We start from the raw sequence: 22202 nt of genomic DNA, 5'->3' as shown, positions 1-22202 counted from the left end.
GGGCATTACCCCTTCCTCATCTGTCGGGGCATTACCCCTTCCTCATCTGTCGGGGCATTACCCCTTCCTCATCTGTCAGGGCATTACTCCTTCCTCATCTGTCAGGGCATTACTCCTTCTTCATCTGTCAGGGCATTACCCCTTCCTCATCTGTCGGGGCATTACTCCTTCCTCATCTGTCAGGGCATTACTCCTTCCTCATCTGTCAGGGCATTACTCCTTCTTCATCTGTCAGGGCATTACTCCTTCCTCATCTGTCAGGGCATTACTCCTTCTTCATCTGTCAGGGCATTACTCCTTCCTCATCTGTCAGGGCATTACTCCTTCTTCATCTGTCAGGGCATTACTCCTTCCTCATCTGTCAGGGCATTACTCCTTCTTCATCTGTCAGGGCATTACTCCTTCCTCATCTGTCAGGGCATTACTCCTTCTTCATCTGTCAGGGCATTACTCCTTCCTCATCTGTCAGGGCATTACTCCTTCTTCATCTGTCAGGGCATTACTCCTTCCTCATCTGTCAGGGCATTACTCCTTCTTCATCTGTCAGGGCATTACTCCTTCCTCATCTGTCAGGGCATTACTCCTTCTTCATCTGTCAGGGCATTACTCCTTCCTCATCTGTCAGGGCATTACTCCTTCTTCATCTGTCAGGGCATTACTCCTTCCTCATCTGTCAGGGCATTACTCCTTCTTCATCTGTCAGGGCATTACTCCTTCCTCATCTGTCAGGGCATTACTCCTTCTTCATCTGTCAGGGCATTACTCCTTCCTCATCTGTCAGGGCATTACTCCTTCTTCATCTGTCAGGGCATTACTCCTTCCTCATCTGTCAGGGCATTACTCCTTCTTCATCTGTCAGGGCATTACTCCTTCCTCATCTGTCAGGGCATTACTCCTTCTTCATCTGTCAGGGCATTACTCCTTCCTCATCTGTCAGGGCATTACTCCTTCTTCATCTGTCAGGGCATTACTCCTTCCTCATCTGTCAGGGCATTACTCCTTCTTCATCTGTCAGGGCATTACTCCTTCCTCATCTGTCAGGGCATTACTCCTTCTTCATCTGTCAGGGCATTACTCCTTCCTCATCTGTCAGGGCATTACTCCTTCTTCATCTGTCAGGGCATTACTCCTTCCTCATCTGTCAGGGCATTACTCCTTCTTCATCTGTCAGGGCATTACTCCTTCCTCATCTGTCAGGGCATTACTCCTTCTTCATCTGTCAGGGCATTACTCCTTCCTCATCTGTCAGGGCATTACTCCTTCTTCATCTGTCAGGGCATTACTCCTTCCTCATCTGTCAGGGCATTACTCCTTCTTCATCTGTCAGGGCATTACTCCTTCCTCATCTGTCAGGGCATTACTCCTTCTTCATCTGTCAGGGCATTACTCCTTCCTCATCTGTCAGGGCATTACTCCTTCTTCATCTGTCAGGGCATTACTCCTTCCTCATCTGTCAGGGCATTACTCCTTCTTCATCTGTCAGGGCATTACTCCTTCCTCATCTGTCAGGGCATTACTCCTTCTTCATCTGTCAGGGCATTACTCCTTCCTCATCTGTCAGGGCATTACTCCTTCTTCATCTGTCAGGGCATTACTCCTTCCTCATCTGTCAGGGCATTACTCCTTCTTCATCTGTCAGGGCATTACTCCTTCCTCATCTGTCAGGGCATTACTCCTTCTTCATCTGTCAGGGCATTACTCCTTCCTCATCTGTCAGGGCATTACTCCTTCTTCATCTGTCAGGGCATTACTCCTTCCTCATCTGTCAGGGCATTACTCCTTCTTCATCTGTCAGGGCATTACTCCTTCCTCATCTGTCAGGGCATTACTCCTTCTTCATCTGTCAGGGCATTACTCCTTCCTCATCTGTCAGGGCATTACTCCTTCTGTGCAATAGAATTGTTTTCTTGTTGGCAATAACGGACTGAATTTTGCAGTTTGTGGTGACAGTGTTTAGTAAAGCATAAGTTGTACACACAGGCTTTCTTCTGCTCCCTTTTCACAGTGATTGTGCATTGTTACCCTGGGATAAAAAGTGTGTCACTGCCAGGATCACCAGCTGCAATATTTTAAATGGTTATTAAACCCTTGCATGTTTTTGCATATATGTTAGGCTAGCAAGCAGTATATATGCAAAACGATAAAAAAAAAACTTTTTCAAAGGGTTAATACTTACCTGTGTCTCCGCCGCGCGCTACCGTCCGACCATCTGAAAATTTCTTGGGCGGATGCAAAGGGTCTCGGGGCGGGCGCATGCGCAGTTCAGATGTTCGGCCGGGAGACAAAGAGAGACACAAGGAAAGTATATGGAGCAGCGTGCGCCCGTGGGACATGAGACGAGGACAGAGGAGTCAGCGCTGGATCGGAGACCCGCACCCAGCGCTGGAGGGACACCTGAAAAACTACAGGAACGAAGAAGAAGATCGGATTAAGAGGCATGATTTAAGGTAAGTCCTTACATTAGCACCGTGGGGGTGGGGCGGTGGGGGCACTTTTGCCCCTAATGTCACTTTAAATGTTTGTTGTGGGGTTTGCACCTAAATTTTGCAAGCCTAATAGAAATACTGTAGGGGGAATTTATCAAATCTGGATCAGACAGATTCTGGAGCAGCTGTACATGGCAACCAATCAGCTCCTCTCTTTCATTTTCAAATCTTCACTGGACGAACTGAAGAGAGAAGCTGATTGGTTGCCATGGGCAACGGCTCCAGTATCTGTTCCCCTCTGTTTGTTTTAGTTATTTCACCTATTTTGTTTTGCCGGTGATACCACTTCCTCCCGCATTGTGTTATAAAGATTTCCTTTTCTCCCCTTTGTGAAAGAAACATCACTTCTGTTGGGACCTTTCTGAATTGCCTGACTCTAAGTGCACTTGTCTGTGTGTTCCTTATACATTCCCTTCTTGTCTCATGCAGGCAGTTCATCTTTGTGGTCAGTTTCACAACCTTCCTGGTGAGCTGTGTGGATTACGATATTCTCTTCGCAAACAAGCTGGTGAACCACAGCCAGAGTGACAACAACAAAGTGACGCTGCCTGACGCCTTCCTTCCGCCGGGAGTCTGCAAAGACCGGTATCTGTTACTTTAAAAAAGAATAACTATATCTTTTTAATATAAAGTTATTATTCGGCCTCCCCATGTCATCCTCATAAAGTTAATAAAGTTTTAATACCGGCCATTTCCGGAACAATGCTCTAAACCAGTGTTTCTCATTCCTTTTGAACCTAAAAAGAACCCTTAAAAATAATTTTCAGGTCTCGCGGAAGTCCTGTAAAAACAAATTTACCTACAGCTCATAATACATTAGTGTCATCAATAGGGTTTAAATAAGAGAATTAGAGATGCACCGAAATAAAAAAAAATGTCAGGCCGAAACCGAAAATGTTTTTTATTTTAATTTTTTCAAAAAATGTTTAATTATTTATTTTTATTTATAAACTTTGTAATTTTTTATATTTTTATTTATAAACTTTTTTATTAAATATTTTTATTTTTTACTTTACTTTTAGGGGCTTCGGGGAAATATTAGGGGTCTAAACAGACCCCTGATATTTCCCTTTTAAAATAGAAAAAGAGATTGAGGACACAAAGTCTCTTTTTCTGTATGCCCTGTTATCAATTAACAAGAATCTTCTATACTGAGTGTTCCTGTTAATTGATAACATGAGGACAGAGTATGGTTACTATAACCACAATCATGAATGAACAGGAGGTGATGTAGATCACTTCCCATTCATTCATAATTGGGGATATAGTAACCATACTCTGTCCTCAATTATGTACAAACACTCAGCGATCACTGATCTCTCACTGCTTGTACTGCTCTCCATCCTGACACGCTGTCACAGGAAGCTTGCCTCCGCCCGCCCCCCCCCTCTCATCCGCCCTGGGACACAGGGCAGCGCCCAGCGGGGAGGAGAGAATACACGGATGCAGCGCTGTATCGGCCAGAAAATGGCACTTTCGGCATTATACTAAAAGTGCCATTTTCGGCCGATATGTTTCAGCGGCCCATATATCGGTGCATCCTTAAAGAGACTAGATATGTGGCATAGCTGGTGTAGAGCCGATTGTTTTTTAACACCCTCCTGCTCTATACAACAAAACACACGTAACTAGAAAACTCAGGGCCCTGGTGCAAGAAACTATGAAGGGCCCCCTGGGGAGGCAATGTCAGTGCCTCAGCAGTTACTGAGGCCGGGCCCTCTTCTTTCTTTCCAGCCTCCCCAAGTGGCAGAACGCCAAGGCCTGGTCTCGCATCCGACCGCTGCGACCCTGGTAGTTTCGCCAGTGGCAGGAACTGACTCCTTATATGCCAAACACTCCGACAGCCACATTGTGCAACCTTCATCAGCATCTCACGTCACCACAAACCGCTTTCAAGAGCTTTTGTATTAGCACTATTGACAGATTGGTGTGTGACTTGCGGAACTTCCTGCAGACGGACAGACTGAGATCTAGAGAGATCTAAATATTTAATACAGTTGTCAACTCCATTTCTTAATAGCAGAATCATAGGCTGGTTCTTGGGTTATCTGTGCCCTCTTCATCACTGGGATCCCCCTTACCTGGATAACAAACCCCATGCACCTGTTGAACAGCCCTTCTCCACACAGCATCCCTCCCGTCTGGGTTGGATAACCACCACAGTGGGGCTTTACTTGCCCTCTATCTCGGGTGGGTGAGTGCCCTCTCAGTAATTTGGGTATGGTGTACACCCCCTGTAACACCTTTTGTTATTGGGTGAAAAGTCATCGTTGAAGGTGAGGGGACACCTGGGGGCAGGTAACACTCCAAGGGGCAGCATACGGAATGACTGTTACAGAGAGACTGTCACTAATAGATACGCCTCTGCCAGCATTCTGCTCGCCGTCGATGAGTAAGTGGAACAGGTGAACTGCATGCGGACAGGCTGGTGTTGTCACGAGGAGCTTGTTGCACATGCAGAGGGAGGGAATGTCAATCAGATAATGGAATGTCATAGGCAGAGACAAAGGGATGTCACAGAGAGAGAGAGAGAGAGAGGGGGGGAGTGTAACCATGAAGGGCCTCCTCGCTTCGGCAGTTACTGGGACCAGGCCATCTTCTTCCTTTCCAGGCCTTCCCAATTGGAGGAGCGCCAGGGCCTGGTTGCATAGGCGAATGCAGCGACCCTGGTAGTTCCGCCAGTGCAGCAAAATAATTTCCCAGTTTTTTTTGCTAAAATTAGGTACCTCGGCTTATATTCGGGACGGCTTATACTCGAGTAATAATCTTGAAATGAAATAAATGATAACAGAAAAGAAACCCAAATAAAACTGGGGTGTCCCTGAACATTTGTGGTTAGTGGAAAATTGCCCCCTTGCACTGGTGTAGAAGGGAGATCAATTGGTGTTCAAGCAATCCCTAACAACATCAGTAGGAAGCCAGGGTTTATTTTACAAGTCGGTCCAGCATATTTATAGTGCTGCATGCTTTATAAATGTACTTTGCACTTTTCTTGCTTCGACTCTTTAAAAAAAAGTACAGCCTTCACAAAGTATTCATTCTAAAGAAGAGGGGGAAAGTGTCAGGTGGTGGAGGTCCACTTAAGAGCCTCCATCTGTCATTCAGTCATTACAAAAAATGCCAATGCAAGCCTGATTTCATCTAATTTCACTTCTCCTTAACACTCACTCCCAGTTATTAACTTTTTTTTCCTCTTTATCACCACAGAATACAAGAAAACTGGTTTCTCACCTCTCTCCTGGTGATTGCTGGTGTCTTTTGGGTTCATAGACTCATTAAATTTATATACAATATCTGCTGCTATTGGGAGATCTATAACTTCTACATACAGGCTCTGCGCATTCCTATGGTACGTACCAGCCAGTGTTATTTTTCCTTTTCTAATCTCTGAAACAGTTTATTATGTTGATTTATCTTCATTGAAAATCATAAAAACTCTTTAATAAATGTACTCCTTTGTAGCCGTAGCTGTTAAAGAGGACCTGAACTGTGGAATTAGTGCCCAGAAGGGGCACAGGGCAAAGAACTAGTCACCAGTATAGGCTCCCTGGAGCTAATATTTTTCCACTTAGTGACTTCCCATGCCTTGTTCTGCACTGTGTCTCTACGTGGAGGTGACCATTTTGGTAGAGGCGCAGGGCTTTGCTCCCTCATATTAGAGCTACCCTTTCCCACCTGATCACTGGGGTATCTGAGGACTGATGGGGTAATAATCAAGAAGCAGCAAGAGAGGTGAAGGAAGCATAGAATGAATGAATGAATGAAGCAGGGAGACCATTGCACTGTAGGTCCTCAGGTACCCCTTCCTCTCCAGCAGTGAGAACACTAAGCAGCAGAAAAATGACATCTCCAAATCTCACTCCACCTCTCCTCAGACCAGCAGCCAGAGGTAGCAGTGCCTCAGATGTTTTCATGCTGCAGATATAAAGCTTTGAAACTGTATGCAGAGAAAGTGCACTGCTATTGTTCAGGAACAACATAAGGCAATAGGTACTATTAACATTTCTAGATGTTCCCTATTATATGGCAAACCTTCACTTTTTGAGTTCAAGTCCACTTTAAACCATTAGGCAGAGTAAAGGTAATGGATAGTTTTCCCTGCTTCTAGTGTCTCTTCTATAAATCTTGAAAAGCAAGCATATGAAGATGTGACAATCACTGCACTAGTTACTCAGAATATGTGTTGACTTGAAAATACTCTGTATGTTCCCCTTTAAATTCAAACTTCGTCTCACAATGCAATCCTGCCATTAACAGACAGATCTCCCCTATTATACTTGGGAGGAAGTCCAGAGCAGAATTGTTCAGATCCAGAAGGAGCACCAGATCTGCGTTCATAAGAAGGAGCTTTCTGAGTTAGATGTCTCCCATCGAATTCTACGCTTCAAGAACTACATGGTGGCTATGATTAATAAGAATCTGCTACCACTACAGCACAGGATGCCCCTGCTGGGCGACTCGATCTTCTACACCCGGGGCCTCAAGTACAACTTTCAGCTTATTTTCTTCTGGGGCCCCGGCTGCCTCTTCCAGAATGAGTGGAGCTTAAAACCTGAGTACAAGCGTGCAGGCTTACGCCTGGAGCTGGCAGAGAAGCTGTCCCAACGTATTCTCTGGATAGGGCTTGCCAACCTGTTGCTTTGCCCTCTTGTATTGGTTTGGCAGATCCTCTACGCCTTCTTCAGCTACACGGAGGTGCTTCGCCGGGAGCCCGGCAGCCTCGGGGCCCGATGCTGGTCTTTGTATGGACGCTGCTACTTGCGCCACTTTAATGAACTGGATCACCAGCTGCAGGCAAGGCTGAGCCGAGCGTACAAGCCCGCCAGTAAGTACATGAACTGCTTCCTTTCTCCACTTTTGGCCGTGGCTGCCAAACACCTGGGATTCCTTGCAGGCTCCGTTCTGGCGGTGCTTATAGCACTTACAGTGTATGATGAAGACGTACTTGCTGTGGAACATGTACTGAGCATGGTGACTCTACTGGGAATCGTTGTGACCATCTGCAGGTCAGTAACACTCAGCTCTATCACAGCCATATGCCACTACATTTCCAGGCTGAATTCTGGTGTGGAGCTAAATGAACTGCTACTTGAAGAGGGTGATTTTAAAGCCAGTTGACTGTTTTATTTTTTTGTACTGTATTGCAGGTAGGCCGCATCGTTAAGCATTGCCTCTGCGAATGTATCCAGGTCATGGTATAGCTAGTAGTAGTCAGTGACATTAAACTGGACATGTGCTGTATTGTTAAATACATTTCGCAGCTCATCCAAGCCACTTCTTTAGTTCTGGATAAGCTGTGAAATGTCTTAAAGGTTACAGAACAAGTCCATTTGAATTAAAGGAGAACTATGGGGTCAGTGTTTTTCCCCATAGTTCTCCTTAGGGTAACGGGAGGACACAAACTAGCGTCCTCCCGTTACCCTAAGCTCAGTATACAGCGAGCTACGGCTCGAGGTATACTGAGACGCGGCAGCCGGAGCGGATCCCGACGTAGATGACGGGATCCGCCCTGCTGCGTGACAGCTGGCTCTGCCTATCTAGAGGCAGAGCCAGCTGTACCCGCCCCATCCCCCGTCCGTTCCGCCAGTCAGCGCTGGCAGATCGGAGCGGGGAGAGGGGAATCCAGCCCCTCCCCTGTCACAGCAGAGAGCCGTGACAGGATCGAGAGGTGAGCGAACCTGGTATGTGTTTGCTCACCTCCCGATCTACTGAGCCGACCTGTGACAGTCTCATTGTCACAGGTCGGCTAGAACTATGAGGTGAGTGGAAATCACTCACCTCATAGTTCTCCTTTAACTGCTACTACCTACAGGGTGTTTCAACATTTAGGATCCCTACTCTATAGAGCACAGCAGTCCAGCTCTTCAGCGGTCCGGTGGGTGCCCTTGCTCAGTGCTCCAATCAACAACGCGGCTCAGGGTGAGTGAACATTGTTGATTGGAGCACTGTGCAGGGGGCATGTTGGACTGGATAACCATGTAGTGTACGGATGTGTCCCCTGTATTCCTTACAGCTTGTTTGTGACGTTTCACTTCAATAAATAAGCACAAGGGTTAATGCTACTACTGGACTGCTGGTGATATTCATCTTCTACAGGACTGGATAACCAGTGTAGGGCATTTTAACAAAGGCTGCAGTATGTTAAAAAGAAACAACACTGTCATGTACGCTGTTAAAAAAAAATAAAAAAACATGAACATATCCTTTACTGCTATGCAGCCTGACTGCAACAGAGTAATAAAGATGTAAGGTTCAATTTGGCTTTAATGGTTTATGCTGCACAAGCCTAAATAGACTTAGTGCGGCTGCCCTCTGAAAACAAAGCAGCTGTTTTGCATACAACATGTTAACTCATGATGGCATTCTTATTTCAGATCGTTTATCCCCGAAGAGCACATGGTCTTCTGCCCAGAGCAGCTCCTAAAGGTGATCCTGGCTCATATCCACTACATGCCCGACCACTGGCAACGCAGCGCTCACCGCTCTGAGACCCGGAACGAGTTTGCACAGCTTTTCCAGTACAAGGCGGTGAGTGTTATCCTGACTTCTGTACTGAACTCTTCATTATGTAGTTTGAGGGCCTACCTGATTGGTTAGAAATGAAATGTGTAATTGCAGTTTCCTCCCACACTCCAAAGACAGGCTGGAAGGTTAATTGGCTCCTGTCTATATTGGACCTCGTAATTATGCATGTGAGATAGGGACCTTAGATTGTAAGCTCCTTGGGGGGCAGGGACTGATGTGAATGTGCGCTGTGTAAAGCGCTGCGTACAATTGTCTGCGCTATATAAATACCAATAATAGATATTTAAAGTAGAGCTGCAAAGGGAGCATAAAGAAAATGAGTACAGTACGTACTTCTGTGCAGGGTCATGGTGTTTACCCATGGGTGAACCCTGCATTGGGAAAGCATCTGGTTCTCTTGTTGTTGTTGTTCTCAGTTGTTTACTGCATAGCAGTAGCCGGTCACTGACTGTATTTATTCTTATTTTCAGGTCTTCATTCTGGAGGAACTGCTGAGCCCGCTGCTCACACCCCTTGTTTTAATATTCAGACTGCGTCCCAAGTCATTGGAGATCATTGACTTCTTCAGAAACTTCACAGTTGAAGTGGTGGGCGTCGGGGACACCTGTTCATTTGCACAAATGGACGTCCGCCAGCATGGCAATCCTGCCGTAAGTGCGCAATCAGGGACTGACATAGGTTAGGAGTAAGAATCCATGGAAGGCTTCTCTCAGCAGAATACATGGAGTGTGCACACAGTAGAAGTATATAAACTAGTCTCTGAGCAGAATACATGGAGTGTGCACACAGTGGAAGTATATAAACTAGTCTCTCAGTAGAATACATGGGGTGCACGCACATACACACACACACTAGAAGTATATAAACCAGTCTCTCAGTAGAATACATGGAGTGCACGCACATAAGTACATAAAGCAGTTCAGAAACAAAGCAGATTATTCTTTATTAGCGTTTTAGCCGCATTAGAGTCTATACAGAAAAACTGAGATCTCTGAGGCCTACTGCCTTTTGGCCCTTTCATGTCATTTTGGTTGTAAAATGATCTCTCCCTTTATATTCCTTTTATTGTATCTGCTGGAATCTGCAGCAAAGAACCCTATCTATAGATAGAGGTTAAACTTATTGTAATCACAGGGGGCGCCTTTATGAATTTTGGGGTCCATTGAAGTTTGCTAATGGTCATTTATATATTTATTTATACAGTGAGCATATCCTCCTGTTGCCATTAGATCCGGGGATACAGTTCTAATTGTCTTTCCCCCATCACTGAAGTCCTCCCTGCCCCTCATTTTGTTGTCTGGCTGACCTCTCTACCTGTGGGACACCCTTTGTAAATAGGTGTCAAAAATATATTTGACAAGCAGGTTAGCTTTTGCATTTTTGATCAGGTTTTCATGGTCATAATCACCTCTATAAAGTGCTGTTGGGAATCAGGAGGAAACATTGCCAATGTCCCCTTTGCTGTCATATTGATGGTCGGAGTGTGTGCCGGTAAACAATGTGTGTCTTTCTTCTTGTCACAGTGGATGTCTGCGGGAAAAACGGAGGCCTCGGTGTACCAGCAGGCAGAGGATGGGAAGACCGAGCTATCTCTCATGCATTTTGCTATAACTAACCCACGCTGGCAGCCACCTCGGGAGTGCTCGGCTTTCCTGAGTCATTTGCGGGAGCGAGTGCAGAAGGACAGCGGTGGAACAACGCCGAAAAACCCCGCTGGTCTGACACAGCTACTGCACTACTCGGGGTTGTCACTGCAGTCTGATTCCGAGGTTTGTAAATGTTTCCTTTTATATTGATTCTCCAGTTCGATCTAGACACGTGCGCTAAAATAAAATCAGCATTGCTTTGTCAAAAAACAAAATCAAAATTTGGTTTGATGCCCATGTTTACACCTATTAACTGATAATAGCAAGCTACTGAAGGGCATATCAAATCAGGTTTGTGTCATGTGACCTTGCTGTTTGTTAACATGAGAAGAGCTTTTCATTGGTCAGCGTGGTCAGGTGACTGTGACAAATGAGTGCTCGCCATTTGCGAGCGGAATTTGAAATACTGGGCGCAGGGCTGTTCTACTGCCTACTGTGTACGTATGTGTGTGTATTCACTTGTTTGCTTGATGAAGGGGATCCTGTGAGACCCCGAAACGTTGTATTTAGTGTTTGAATATGCAACAAGTACGTGAATAAATAGACATACGGGATTTGCCTTGGAGTGCCGGCGTCTATCTTTTCACTGTGTATGGATAGCACACCAGCAGCCGCCAAGGTGAGGAAACATTTGTTCAAAGGTAAGAGCACCGGAGGAGAGTGGAGGAGAGGGGGCAAATTAGTAGGGGTACTTCAATTTTCTCAAATTTGCCTGGCAAAGTGGAATTTCCCTTTAAAGAAAATGAATCCACTTTGTGCACCAAATATCTTTACAAACAATTATTACCTTGTAAAAGTAGCATTGACATTATCTCTGTGCTGGTAGTAGCCTGTGCAGAGAGCAGAGCTGTGGGATAGAGCCACCCTGTAGGTCCACCCACTGCAGGCTGCCTATAAACTGTGGACCATTTAAACTTTAGCTTTTGTCTCCACTATTTTGTTTCAGCCACACAGCCTTATGGCAAATGCCTTCACTGGGTTGTCTCCAGGAGGTTTGCCGCCACGCACGGATGTCATCTGTTCTCCGCACATTTCCGCCGTGTCTGAGGTGGCCTCAGCTCTCCGTTCCCTATCTCCACAGCAGTCCTGCCACACAGCACCAAACCAGAGCGGGTGAGGAGAGCACAACGATGTATAAGAAAGAAGTGTAAAGACCTGTCCTGTGTTATTAGCAGTATGGTTTGTGTGTTTCTTATAGTTCTGGGATGGAAAGCCATACATGAAGTTTGAATACATGAATTAGAGTTCATATCTAGGACAGATGCTCATATTTTAATGGGGTCTTTCTTTAATTTACATCTGAACAATGTGATATTTTCTAGGTATTGAAATTAATTAATTAACCAGTTGTGGACCTGTGATCTGACCAATGAATTACCGAAGTAACAAAGGCCTGACTGCCTGCTGCTCTTTGTAAGCCTACACTGTGTGTATTTTGTTGTAATCACTGTGATGCAGTGGCGTCACATGGGGGGTGCGGCCCGTACCTGGGTGACACCATTGGAGGGTTGGCACCAAAATGACTGACAATCATTTTGATGTCACCCCCTTTAAAAAGTCGTAGACCAAGAGCCCGACAGTGTCAGGCTCTCACCAAGATGGCCGCCGGCAGGTATCAATAAGATGACCGCGCATGCGCGAAGACACACAGCGGGGGGTCACCCGGTATGCGACACGGGTGACACCTGGCCTCGGGACGCCCCTGCTGTGATGTTCCTGAATTTATTCCAATGAAATGTTCTTCTTGCAGGTTTGGCAGCAGCTTGTGGGAGGGTCCCATGAATAGCGGACCTTTGTCTGAATACGCATCAATGGAAATGAGCCTGCATGCCTTGTATATGCATGAGGTGAGTATTATGTCTTACCTCTCCTCCTGCTCCTCCTATCCCAATATCAATCTCCTACCATCAGTATTCTATATCTCAGAATTGTGTGTTGATTTCACGTGCTACCTCTGCTTTACAGATGTAGTGCAGATTTTGGCCTTCAATACCTCTCAGGATAAATTGGCGGTAGCACATTGCTTGTATGCAATGTTTTTTAGCCTGTTCTGTTTTCTCCGGCAGTTACATCAGCAGCAGACCCGTATGGCATCCGGACGGCACATATGGCACAGACAGGAGAGTGATGACAGTGGCGATAGCGGGCCAGTTGATGGACAGATCAACCCTGCTTGCAACATTCCATCCTCTGCTAGCTGCCCCTCCCCTGGAGCACTGCTGCAGGAAGACAGGATGCCACCCATCAGTGCTCACAGGTTTAGTGCCAGCACAGGTATCAGTATCTTTTGGCGTCTTCTGGGATGATTCTCTTTTATTAACAGAAACCTATCAGAATAGAATATGGCAACCCCACAGCTGACTTGTTTTTGTAAGTGCAAACTAGGGGGCTGTCATTTGTATCCTACCATTATTTCATAGAGTGACTTTGTTGTCCATTTAAAGAATATTTAAAAAGTGCTTTCTTGCAACATTATGGGTTAAAGAAGATCTCCAGGAAAACCTGTACTGCAAGGGTTAAGTGCTCGTTTGTTTCTAGGGACAAAAATAACAAAGATATATTTACCAGAATTTCCGAGCCGGCCATCTGTCACAGCGCTCCCTGCAGCCTGTCTCCCCCTCCCTGCAGCATTGTAATCTTCCTCAGCGTCTTCACGTCTATGCACAGAGTATAGACCTGATGATTTACAGGACCTTAGACTGCTGCAGCGGAGGGGGGGAGACACAAGAACGATCGGTCTAAGAGCTTGGAACTCGGGTCAGTAACTTTGTATTTTTTAAACCTAGAGACAATCGAGCATTTAACCCTTGCAGTGCAGGGGTATTCCCACTGCAAGGGTTAATAAGAAAAAAAATGTCTTCTTTAATATCTACCTTCCACAATCTCTAAGCCTAGCTGACAAACCTTCAAGCCCAACTCCAGTGCGGACATCGTGTGATGTTTGTTAATCTTGAAAATGTTTTATGTGCTTTTAGTTAGCTCTTCAGTCCAGGATGCTGCGATTACATTTGCCTTCAGACCTAGCCAACGTAGATGTTACAAAGTTGTAATGCTGACATTATTTGATAACAATGTGTTATAAGCTGGAATTCTTCTAAATCTGCAGACTTAGGATCCATGCAGAGAGCCCCTTCTAACTTAGCAAGGCAGCCGATGGGAGGTTGGAGTGAAGAGGGACAAGCTGCCAAGCACCCAGATCCTGTTCCAGAGGAGAATTCTGAGGACGAGCTGCCACCCCACACTCATAAGGTACTGTCTAAGTTCAGATTCATATATGTGACATTCTAATGCCACATGAGGGGACTATGTGTATATTATTCTGAAGAGTAGCAAAGTCATTGTTTGTTTATGTCTGTGTAGCATGGATGTCACATCTGTAAAATAGGTTTGAAAGGCAGGAGTCCCAGCTATGAAACTACCGTGTTTCCCCAAAAAAACACACTAGGTCTTATTTTCGGGGTAGGTCTTATTTTTTTTTTATGTACAACAATCCAAAGTTAATGCAAATTCAAATTAAATAATCCAAAATGACAAAGTTAAGAATACCGATCCACCCACTGTGTCTGACCGTTCCACCCTTGCGACATACGCCGCACAGAGACACAGCACTTTGCCGGGCAAGATCTTTCTTCATCTCCCCCCCCTTCCTCCAAGTGCCGCGGCTCGGCCAGGCCAGCCGAGTACGCGGGCTGGAGTTACCCTGGGAATACCCTAGACTTCCTAATTGGCAGTATATCCATCTTTGTCATATGCACGCAGAGACACTGTTTGCTCCCCTGTGACAGCTTAACCGTAAGTTATACATATACCTTTTAACCCTCATGACCCAGCCAGTTACAGCAGACTGGGCAGCATTTATCCATTGAACAACTGTTATGCTATACCCAATAAGTATCTACTCAGGTTGTTGCACTCTTCCTTATACTGTGTTTGTGAATGTGAATCACCGGGTTCCTCTCCCGGTTTGTTGAGGAGTTTATGCACACCATCCCCGAATATACCAACGACCAAGATAGTTGACCATACCTCAGTGGAGCGCTTTCCATGCTTTTTTTGTTTTAAAGTTAAGAATAGGGTGATCAGGGCAATCAGGGGCGCCGTACCTTTCCAAGAGCAATTTGGTGACCAGAATGAGCGAAGCGCGCTTTCACTATGGATTCCTCACAGGCGGAGTGCGTTTGGTATCACTCCGCCTGTGACAGGAGCCGGCGCTATAGAGGAGGCATTGGCTTATGAGGCTCTGCTCCCTCCGCTGCCGCCTCGCTTCCTCTAGCGCTGGCTTCGTTGGCACAGCTGATTCTCTCCCGCCTCTCCCACGGCTATCCAAGTTCCCCCTTATGCCACCACTGGCCCTGGGAATGGTCACAACTAGGTCTTATTTTCGGGGTAGGTCTTATATTTTAGCAATTCCCAAAAATGATACTAGGTCTTCATTTTGGGGGAAGGTCTTATTTTCAGGGAAATAGGGTAGTAATGTGATCTTCCAGCTATTGAGAACCGCAGTGTTCTAATAGGAATTCATATTGTTTTGTCTGTGAAGGTTCTCATTCATCCAGGTCATGGTATATCTGTAAATAATAAGTCGAGGCAACTGGACTGGCTGTATTTTTCTTAAAGACGTTTCAATGGTCATCCAACCAGCTTTCTCAATTCAGAATGACTTGTACAAACATTCTCTGGGAATAAATATGGTGAATGTTGCTCCAATCCACATAATCTGTTAGTTGCAACCAGGTGTTGATTGCATTTGCATAATTGGAGCTAGCAGGTGTTATCTAATTCTAAAATCTAATTCTACCAGTGCATCCCTCTGTGTATGCTGATTAATAATAACATAGACATGTCAGGCGTAAAATGCTGTGATTGTGAAAATATTGACACTTGCAGAACATTCACTTCCTGCTTTAAAAGTGCGAATCACTTCAGATTGCCAACGCAATGCACCCTGGGATTGCCTTGTCATCAGCAGAGCATTGCTGGGAAATCTCATCTGTAATCTCACGAGATCTCAGGGAAAGGCATTTTCCTCCCCTGAGATGATGTGCATGTTCATATGTCCTAGTCACATGTGCCAGAGTTCCAGGGAGTAAAGGGAGAGCTAGTAACCTGCCCTTAGTAACAATGGCCGCTGTGAGAAGAATAGGGAGGAAAAGAGAAATAAGGAATGCAAAGAATACAAAGCCGGCACTTATCTAGAAGTATGTGTTTGTAGATTATTACTAAACATTTCTAAGGCTGGGTTCACACCTAGCCGTATCGCATATGCGCATTTGTCGCGCGTTTCTACCGCAATTTGCTGTTAAAAAAAATGCACGACAAACGCGCGTTTCCGAGGGCTACTTGGCTGTATCCCAATGGAAACGCACGACAAAAACGCCCCAAATAAGCTCCTGTACTTCTTTGGGCGTAGGACGTTTTGTAACGCGTTCATATGGCCTGTAATACGCCCAGGTGTGAACCATACCCATAGGAAATAATGGGATTTCGGTGTTTGAGCGTTTTGCAGAGCGTTCGAACGCGATACAAAACGCCCTGGTGTGAACCGGGCCTTAAGGTGTCTTTGTTGTTCTTGGGCAAAGGTCGGCTTTAACAGAAGTTAAAGTAGATGTCACCCCTTGCTGAATGATATTTAGTTTGCTAAAGCACTGTGTATTAGAGACAAATGCCATTTTTCACTTTTTTTTTTTATCCTTTTGTTACAATTTTCCTTCTCTGCAGGTGTGATGCCGTGCAGTCTCTCAAGATTCGGCATGTTCAAAGCTTTCCCGGCACAGCGAGTTTCTTGTTGACCAGGAAACATCGGGGGGACAAATTCTGTTCTAAACTGTGTATATGTGTTTGTATGCTAGGATACTGGACTGATCTGGATGTACAGCAGGCTGTGAGGAGGTGTGTGAGCTGTGTGTACAGGAATAGGATAGACAACTATCTCTGCTGTTTAATTTGTGTCTACATCCTTTCTGTGTATGGTGTTAGGATTTTGTATATCGTATTTTGGCAGCCTGTGTCACCTGAGCCAGTGAAGGAATACTCAGACTCAAACAGGTAAGTACACAGTGAAAACACATATCTGGGCACGCTTTTACCTGACAAAACATTGGTAGAGTAATGCATAGGTGTTGGGCACATCCTCATTGCAATACCTCCTTCTACAACTCACTACAAGAACGGTGACAACACTAATCAAAGCCTGCCGTTCTGAAGACTCTGTGCCACTGCTCCACCCACGTGTACTCTGCTTGTGTATATCACCACATCAGTGACGCGCTTCTAAGCTCTCTCTACCTTCAAATAGCTCACCTAAGTATTCTCACCCACCTTTCCAGCCAACCACTTAAAAAGCAGGTGCTCACACTGCAAGTCTGATTTGTGACAGGTCAGTAGGCATCCATATTTTATCAATACATCATTTTATAACCTTTTGAAGGAATGTGTGTGTGGACTAAAAGGGAATATTATCTAAGTTTCCCTGGACTTCTCCTTTGAAGGCTCAGGAGCCTTAGGGCCATGTCCCACTGGGAATCCTGTCATAACGAGAATTCGCCAGCGACAGGGAGTTTACATACCTGCTTTGTATGTTTTGCTCACTTGGCCAGTTCCAGTAGCTGGTCGTTGCTCACCTTGCTGGCTAAAGCCCCGCAGGACCTAATTCGTCGGCTGGAGGAGCAGGTCGTTGCTCTCTTGGCGTGTGTTTTCACTCCTTGTGGTGTCCTCCAAAGCGATCCTGCCACTGGGGTGTCACAAGGACATGACATGGCCCTCAGGGTGCCATTGGCATATTAAGAGACGATGATGAAATAATGCACTGAAAAATATTCTGGTAAATATAAGAATACAGAGCTTTATTCTGCGTGAAAGAGGACCTGTCAGATAGAAGCTGCCTGTTTTTGTAACCTACCCTACAAAAGTGTCAGTTGAACTCAGGCAGCACATGGCGTCCTTCTCTAAAGCCGGCTTTACAAAATACAATCAGATTGTATGGTCTTCTTTAGATTTACCAACAACAGTGTATTGCAAGTACCTGCCTGGATAGAAACTGAACGGGTTGTACAGGGGACAGCAACCTGAGGCACATGTGCAACGGTGCGCATGCAAAGCCATTTTCAGTGGCACCCAGAATAGTCACATGTCTGCAGCGTTTTATCACGTGGCTTTTGTCTGCTGACTGACAGCGGTGAGCCGCAGCGCCTAGCATTGGAACAATGTAGGAAGAGGAATCACCAGCACTCAGTAGAATAATCCAACATGCCCATTTATTGGACATATACGTCACATAATCACAGGAGCTCTTGTGATAATGGACATGTTGGATTATTCTACTGAGTGCTGGTGATTCCTCTTCCTACATTGTGTCTGCACGGTGCCATCTGTGTTCATCACTACAATCACCATTGTCTACATAGGCCTGGATTGCTGCAAGGTGTGCGGAGGATTTTCCCTTCTATCCAATTTGCATTGGAACAAGTCAAAGTACTATTTAATTATCATTTTTTTAAACTTTATTTGGAGTGTACAAACTTGTAAATTGACACTGAATGTAAAAAAGGTTGCCGACCCTGTCCTATTACATTGCTGTTGCTGAGGGAGACTTGTACAGAGATTGTAACGTATTTGGTCAGCTTTAGGACGCTCTGATGAATGAAGCCCGGAGCAATGAGCAGATGAGGGGTGTTCTTTGTGTTACAGTGGCGGTACCTGTGATTCTGTTGGATCTGTCCTGTCATTGTGAACCATCTATTGCTATATGTACCGCTAACCCGCCCATCAAGGGACACCGCTCGCTGCGCTCTGTTTTGTATAGAAATGTATATGGCAGATTTTGTACTACTGTATAATTCTAATTAAAGATTAAATATGTGTAATGTCATACACCACATTTATGGTTTATTCATTATGGAATTGCCGAGTGGGTGATAAAACACGTTGGGGGTATAGGCCAGACCCATGTAAGAGGACTAAGAAGATCCTGCTCATGCTGCTTTGTATCATAAGGTAAACCCGTCCTCCATTCTAGTAAAACTGCTGCCCAAGAACAGACAGTAGAAGTGTTAGATTTATTACCTAGAAACACATATTTTGTGCCCCTCTAAAATAGTTTTCCTTTTGTCTTCTCTGACTTCATGGCTAAGCCTGGTATACTGCCATTCTAGTGTCCAATAAGAATGGCTCAGTGGCCAATAAAGGCGCTCTCATTGGACAGGGGGGTAGCAATTGGTGGAGCTTAGCCCTACAGCTGGCCATAGACTATGCAAATTTCAGCCAGTTCTTGATGAACCGGCCAAAATGCGCACAGTGAGTGCCGCTGTCGGCACCCGTTTGGCCCGGCATCCTTCGATCAGCTGATTTGAAGAAGCAGGTCAGAAAATCTTCAAACAACGGCCTCCGTCAACATACAACGAAGACAGCAGGAGAATCCTCGATCAATGCCCATAAGCGGCGATGGAGGAATCTTATATTTTCTTCGTTCAGCCCGCAGGTTGAAGAAAGAAAATATTACAGTGTATGGGCAGCTTAAAGGAGAACTATGAGGTGAGTGCTTTTCACTCACCTCATAGTTCTAGCCGACCTGTGACAATGAGACTGTCACAGGTCGGCTCAGTAGATCGGGAGGTGAGCGAACACATACCGGCGTTCGCTCACCTCTCGATCCTGTCACGGCTCTCTGCCGTGACAGGGGAGGGGCTGGATTCCCCGCTCCGATCCGCCAGCGCTGACTGGCGTAACGGACGGCGGAGGGGGTGGGTACAGCTGGCTCTGCCTCTAGATAGGCAGAGCCAGCTGTCACTCACGCAGCTGGGTGGATCCAGACATAATTGTCGGGATCCGCTTCAGCTGCGGCGTCTCAGTATACCGCGAGCTACAGCTACTGAGCCTAGGGTGACGGGTGAGCACTAAGGAGAACTATTGGGAAAAGCCTTAACCCCATAGTTCTCCTTTAAGGTTCCCATACACCTTACGAATATCGGACGAAATTTGCATGCGTTCGCGTTTTCGTCCGATACTCGTAAGGTTGATGGGTGGTGTACAACCACAAATACTGCACAATCCATCGACTTTTGACTAACCAGCAGGCTAGAAAACTTTGGTCGATCGTACGATTTATCGCAAGGTTGGTGGCGTTTCCGTACGTCAAAATTCGTACGATCTACACTGCACATGCGCGGACGAAAATGCGTGCGGTCGATTACCGTAATTCATCCAGGTGCTTTCTTCTAATTGCCGTTCATCCAACCTTGCGATAATCGGGGCAGGATGGGGCAGCCGTACGAAAATCGCACGACGGTTCGATCATCGGACGAAAAGTGTCGTTAGGTGATCGCAAGCTTAAAGCTGCCCATACACCTTACAACCATTGCACGACTTTCGTTGTGCGATGGTTGTAAGGTCATTCAAATTTCGTACGATCCGCCCATCTTGGACAGGCAGATCGTACTTGCGATTGTCGCAAGCCCGTCCCGCTGAGGGGCGGGCTTGCCGATGACTGCAGTGCGATCGCGGGATCACCCACAACTATCGTACGATAATCGGCAGGTGTATGGCCACCTTTAGACTTTTCCCTGCAGAAAAGAGAAAACACTTCTTTAGGGCAATACTAGAGATTAGTATCATTATTTTGTAATCATTGACAATATTAATAATAGTAAAACATAATAATACAAATATTGTTATTAAAAAAATAATAATTGACTTCTTTAGGGGACTGCTGTGCTCTTGTTACTTACCCCTTCATGACCCATGACGGGATAATCCCATCATGAATCCTCAAGGGGTTAAACAGACTCCAACCTGACTTTACAGTAGAAACGATTCTGGCGACTCGCTTCTATGATCCAGTATAATGACCGCCCCTCCCTGCTGTGTTTCCCGGGCTCTGTTGCCCCTCCTACGAGCCTGGGACCGGCATCTCATGTGTTGGCAGGAAGCTGGGGAGTAGAGAGGCGAACGTCTGTTCACCGATCTCCTCCCCGTTCTATGGGACCGGGAGCGACGCTTCTTGCATCACTTCCGGTTCCTGGGCTGTCATTCCTGGGCACCTGAAGCACTTCCATAGCTTATGTAGCGTGTAAAGGTGACACTGGGGGTCTTTTGAACCCCCCCAGTTTTACCTTAAAGAGTACCTGTCACTGTCAATATGCTATCACATGGGGGGCTTGTAAGCACCCTATGTGATAGCAATTAAAGTTAAAAAAAACAGTTTAAAAAATAATATTAAATGTAAAAATGATTTTTAAAAATGTTTTCAAGGCCCCCACGAGCAAGCGCGTCGTCACGTAAACACGCGTCGGGTGCGCCTACGTACAAAAACAACGATTGCGCTACACATGTTAGGTATCGCCGCACACGCCAGAGTGAGCAATAATTCTAGGGCCAATACTTACAGGTATCGCTAAACCGGTGACCAGTGGTGGCTTTTAAAGCATCGCGTGTGGACTTTTTAGGGTACTGAGTTCTGCCGCGGTTTTTAAAAATGCAACCTCATCTTTTATATTTTATAAAATAAAATGGTTTTATAAAGTGTTTTGGGTCACTAAATCTAACTTAAGTGCATCTGTCACTAAATTTTTGGGTTTGATAATAAGTCGCGTTAATGTCATACAGCATACAAATTTGCAACTGCCACCATTTTATTCTATAGGGTCTTGGCTTTCAGAAAATATATAATGTTTGGGGGTTTTAAAGTAATTGTCAGGCCTAAAATGTGGATTATAACATGTATACAAAAAATGAAAAAAAGACCTTTGTCCTTAAGGGGTTAATAATATTATTATTATTAGTAACAATAACAACCAGAGCACAGCAGTCCCCTAAGGAAGTCACTTGCAAAAAACATGACTCAGCTGTCAAAACACGTTGCCTAACATTACTCCCAAGAGCCGCGGGTGTACCAACATGGCCGCCGCTCCCGCCCATTCTGGAGTGACAGCCAATCCTAGCCTATGGACGTGCTCGCCAGCTAGAGCGTGCGCACGGTCTATAGGGGCGACAGGGCGGAAGTGACGCCAGTTCCGGGTGTGTGAAGCTACAGCCTGTGGTCTGGTGAGTGTAAGCGGGTGTAGCGGAGTGTGATGAGGGGGTCACCCCGGAGGCTGGGGGCGCGATTGGGGTGGTATTGTGGATACAGTACGGGGAAAGGGGTGTGTGTTTGTCAATAGTGAGCTCTATCTATAATAGATATAGTGTGTTGTGTATATGGGGTGAGGCCTTATAGAGGGGGGCAGTAGCTGGCCATCCACAGTGAACATTGTTCTGCTTCTGGACAAGGCCAGGACATGAATGTTTGATCATAGAAAGAATTACAGAGGGTGACCATAATATTACCTGCAGATGTCTCAGCTATTGACTCTCTAGCATCTGATGTACTACAAGTCCCAGCATGTTGTGCCATGGCAGCTCCGTTCATTCCATAACCCTCCAACAGAAACTCAGCACAGGTTTATTTAACCCTATGACTGCTGAGGACGAGTCCAAACATCTCATGGCAGTCAAGGGGTTGCAACTGCAAGCCTGCAAGCTTTATGTTTAGCGCAACCGGTGCACCCCTTGT

The 22202-nt window shown here is 45.7% G+C and overlaps 2 protein-coding genes across 2 annotated transcripts in view; both read left to right on the top strand.

The window, feature by feature from the left end:
* ATG9A (autophagy related 9A) overlaps nt 1-22202 on the top strand; it is a 35546-nt gene that overhangs the window by 9320 nt on the left and 4024 nt on the right. The window contains exons 5-16 of the mRNA XM_018571540.1: nt 2916-3071; nt 5694-5835; nt 6744-7492; nt 8861-9014; nt 9482-9661; nt 10535-10780; nt 11604-11770; nt 12408-12504; nt 12724-12931; nt 13764-13906; nt 16376-16497; nt 19451-19454. Coding sequence (XP_018427042.1) covers nt 2916-3071; nt 5694-5835; nt 6744-7492; nt 8861-9014; nt 9482-9661; nt 10535-10780; nt 11604-11770; nt 12408-12504; nt 12724-12931; nt 13764-13906; nt 16376-16381 — 2248 coding nt within the window. The 3' untranslated portion in view covers nt 16382-16497; nt 19451-19454. The remainder of the gene's footprint in view (nt 1-2915; nt 3072-5693; nt 5836-6743; nt 7493-8860; nt 9015-9481; nt 9662-10534; nt 10781-11603; nt 11771-12407; nt 12505-12723; nt 12932-13763; nt 13907-16375; nt 16498-19450; nt 19455-22202) is intronic.
* The window catches only part of ZFAND2B (zinc finger AN1-type containing 2B), a 14238-nt gene continuing 13681 nt past the window's right edge, over nt 21646-22202 (top strand). The window contains exon 1 of the mRNA XM_018571541.1: nt 21646-21694. The gene's annotated coding sequence lies outside the window, so the exon portion shown is untranslated. The remainder of the gene's footprint in view (nt 21695-22202) is intronic.

Source organism: Nanorana parkeri, unplaced genomic scaffold, assembly GCF_000935625.1.
Source record: "Nanorana parkeri isolate BGI_ZX_2015 unplaced genomic scaffold, ASM93562v1 scaffold1776, whole genome shotgun sequence".
NCBI lineage: Eukaryota > Metazoa > Chordata > Amphibia > Anura > Dicroglossidae > Nanorana > Nanorana parkeri.
Note: the sequence above shows the minus strand (reverse complement) of the source record. Positions and strands in the feature narration are given on the sequence as shown.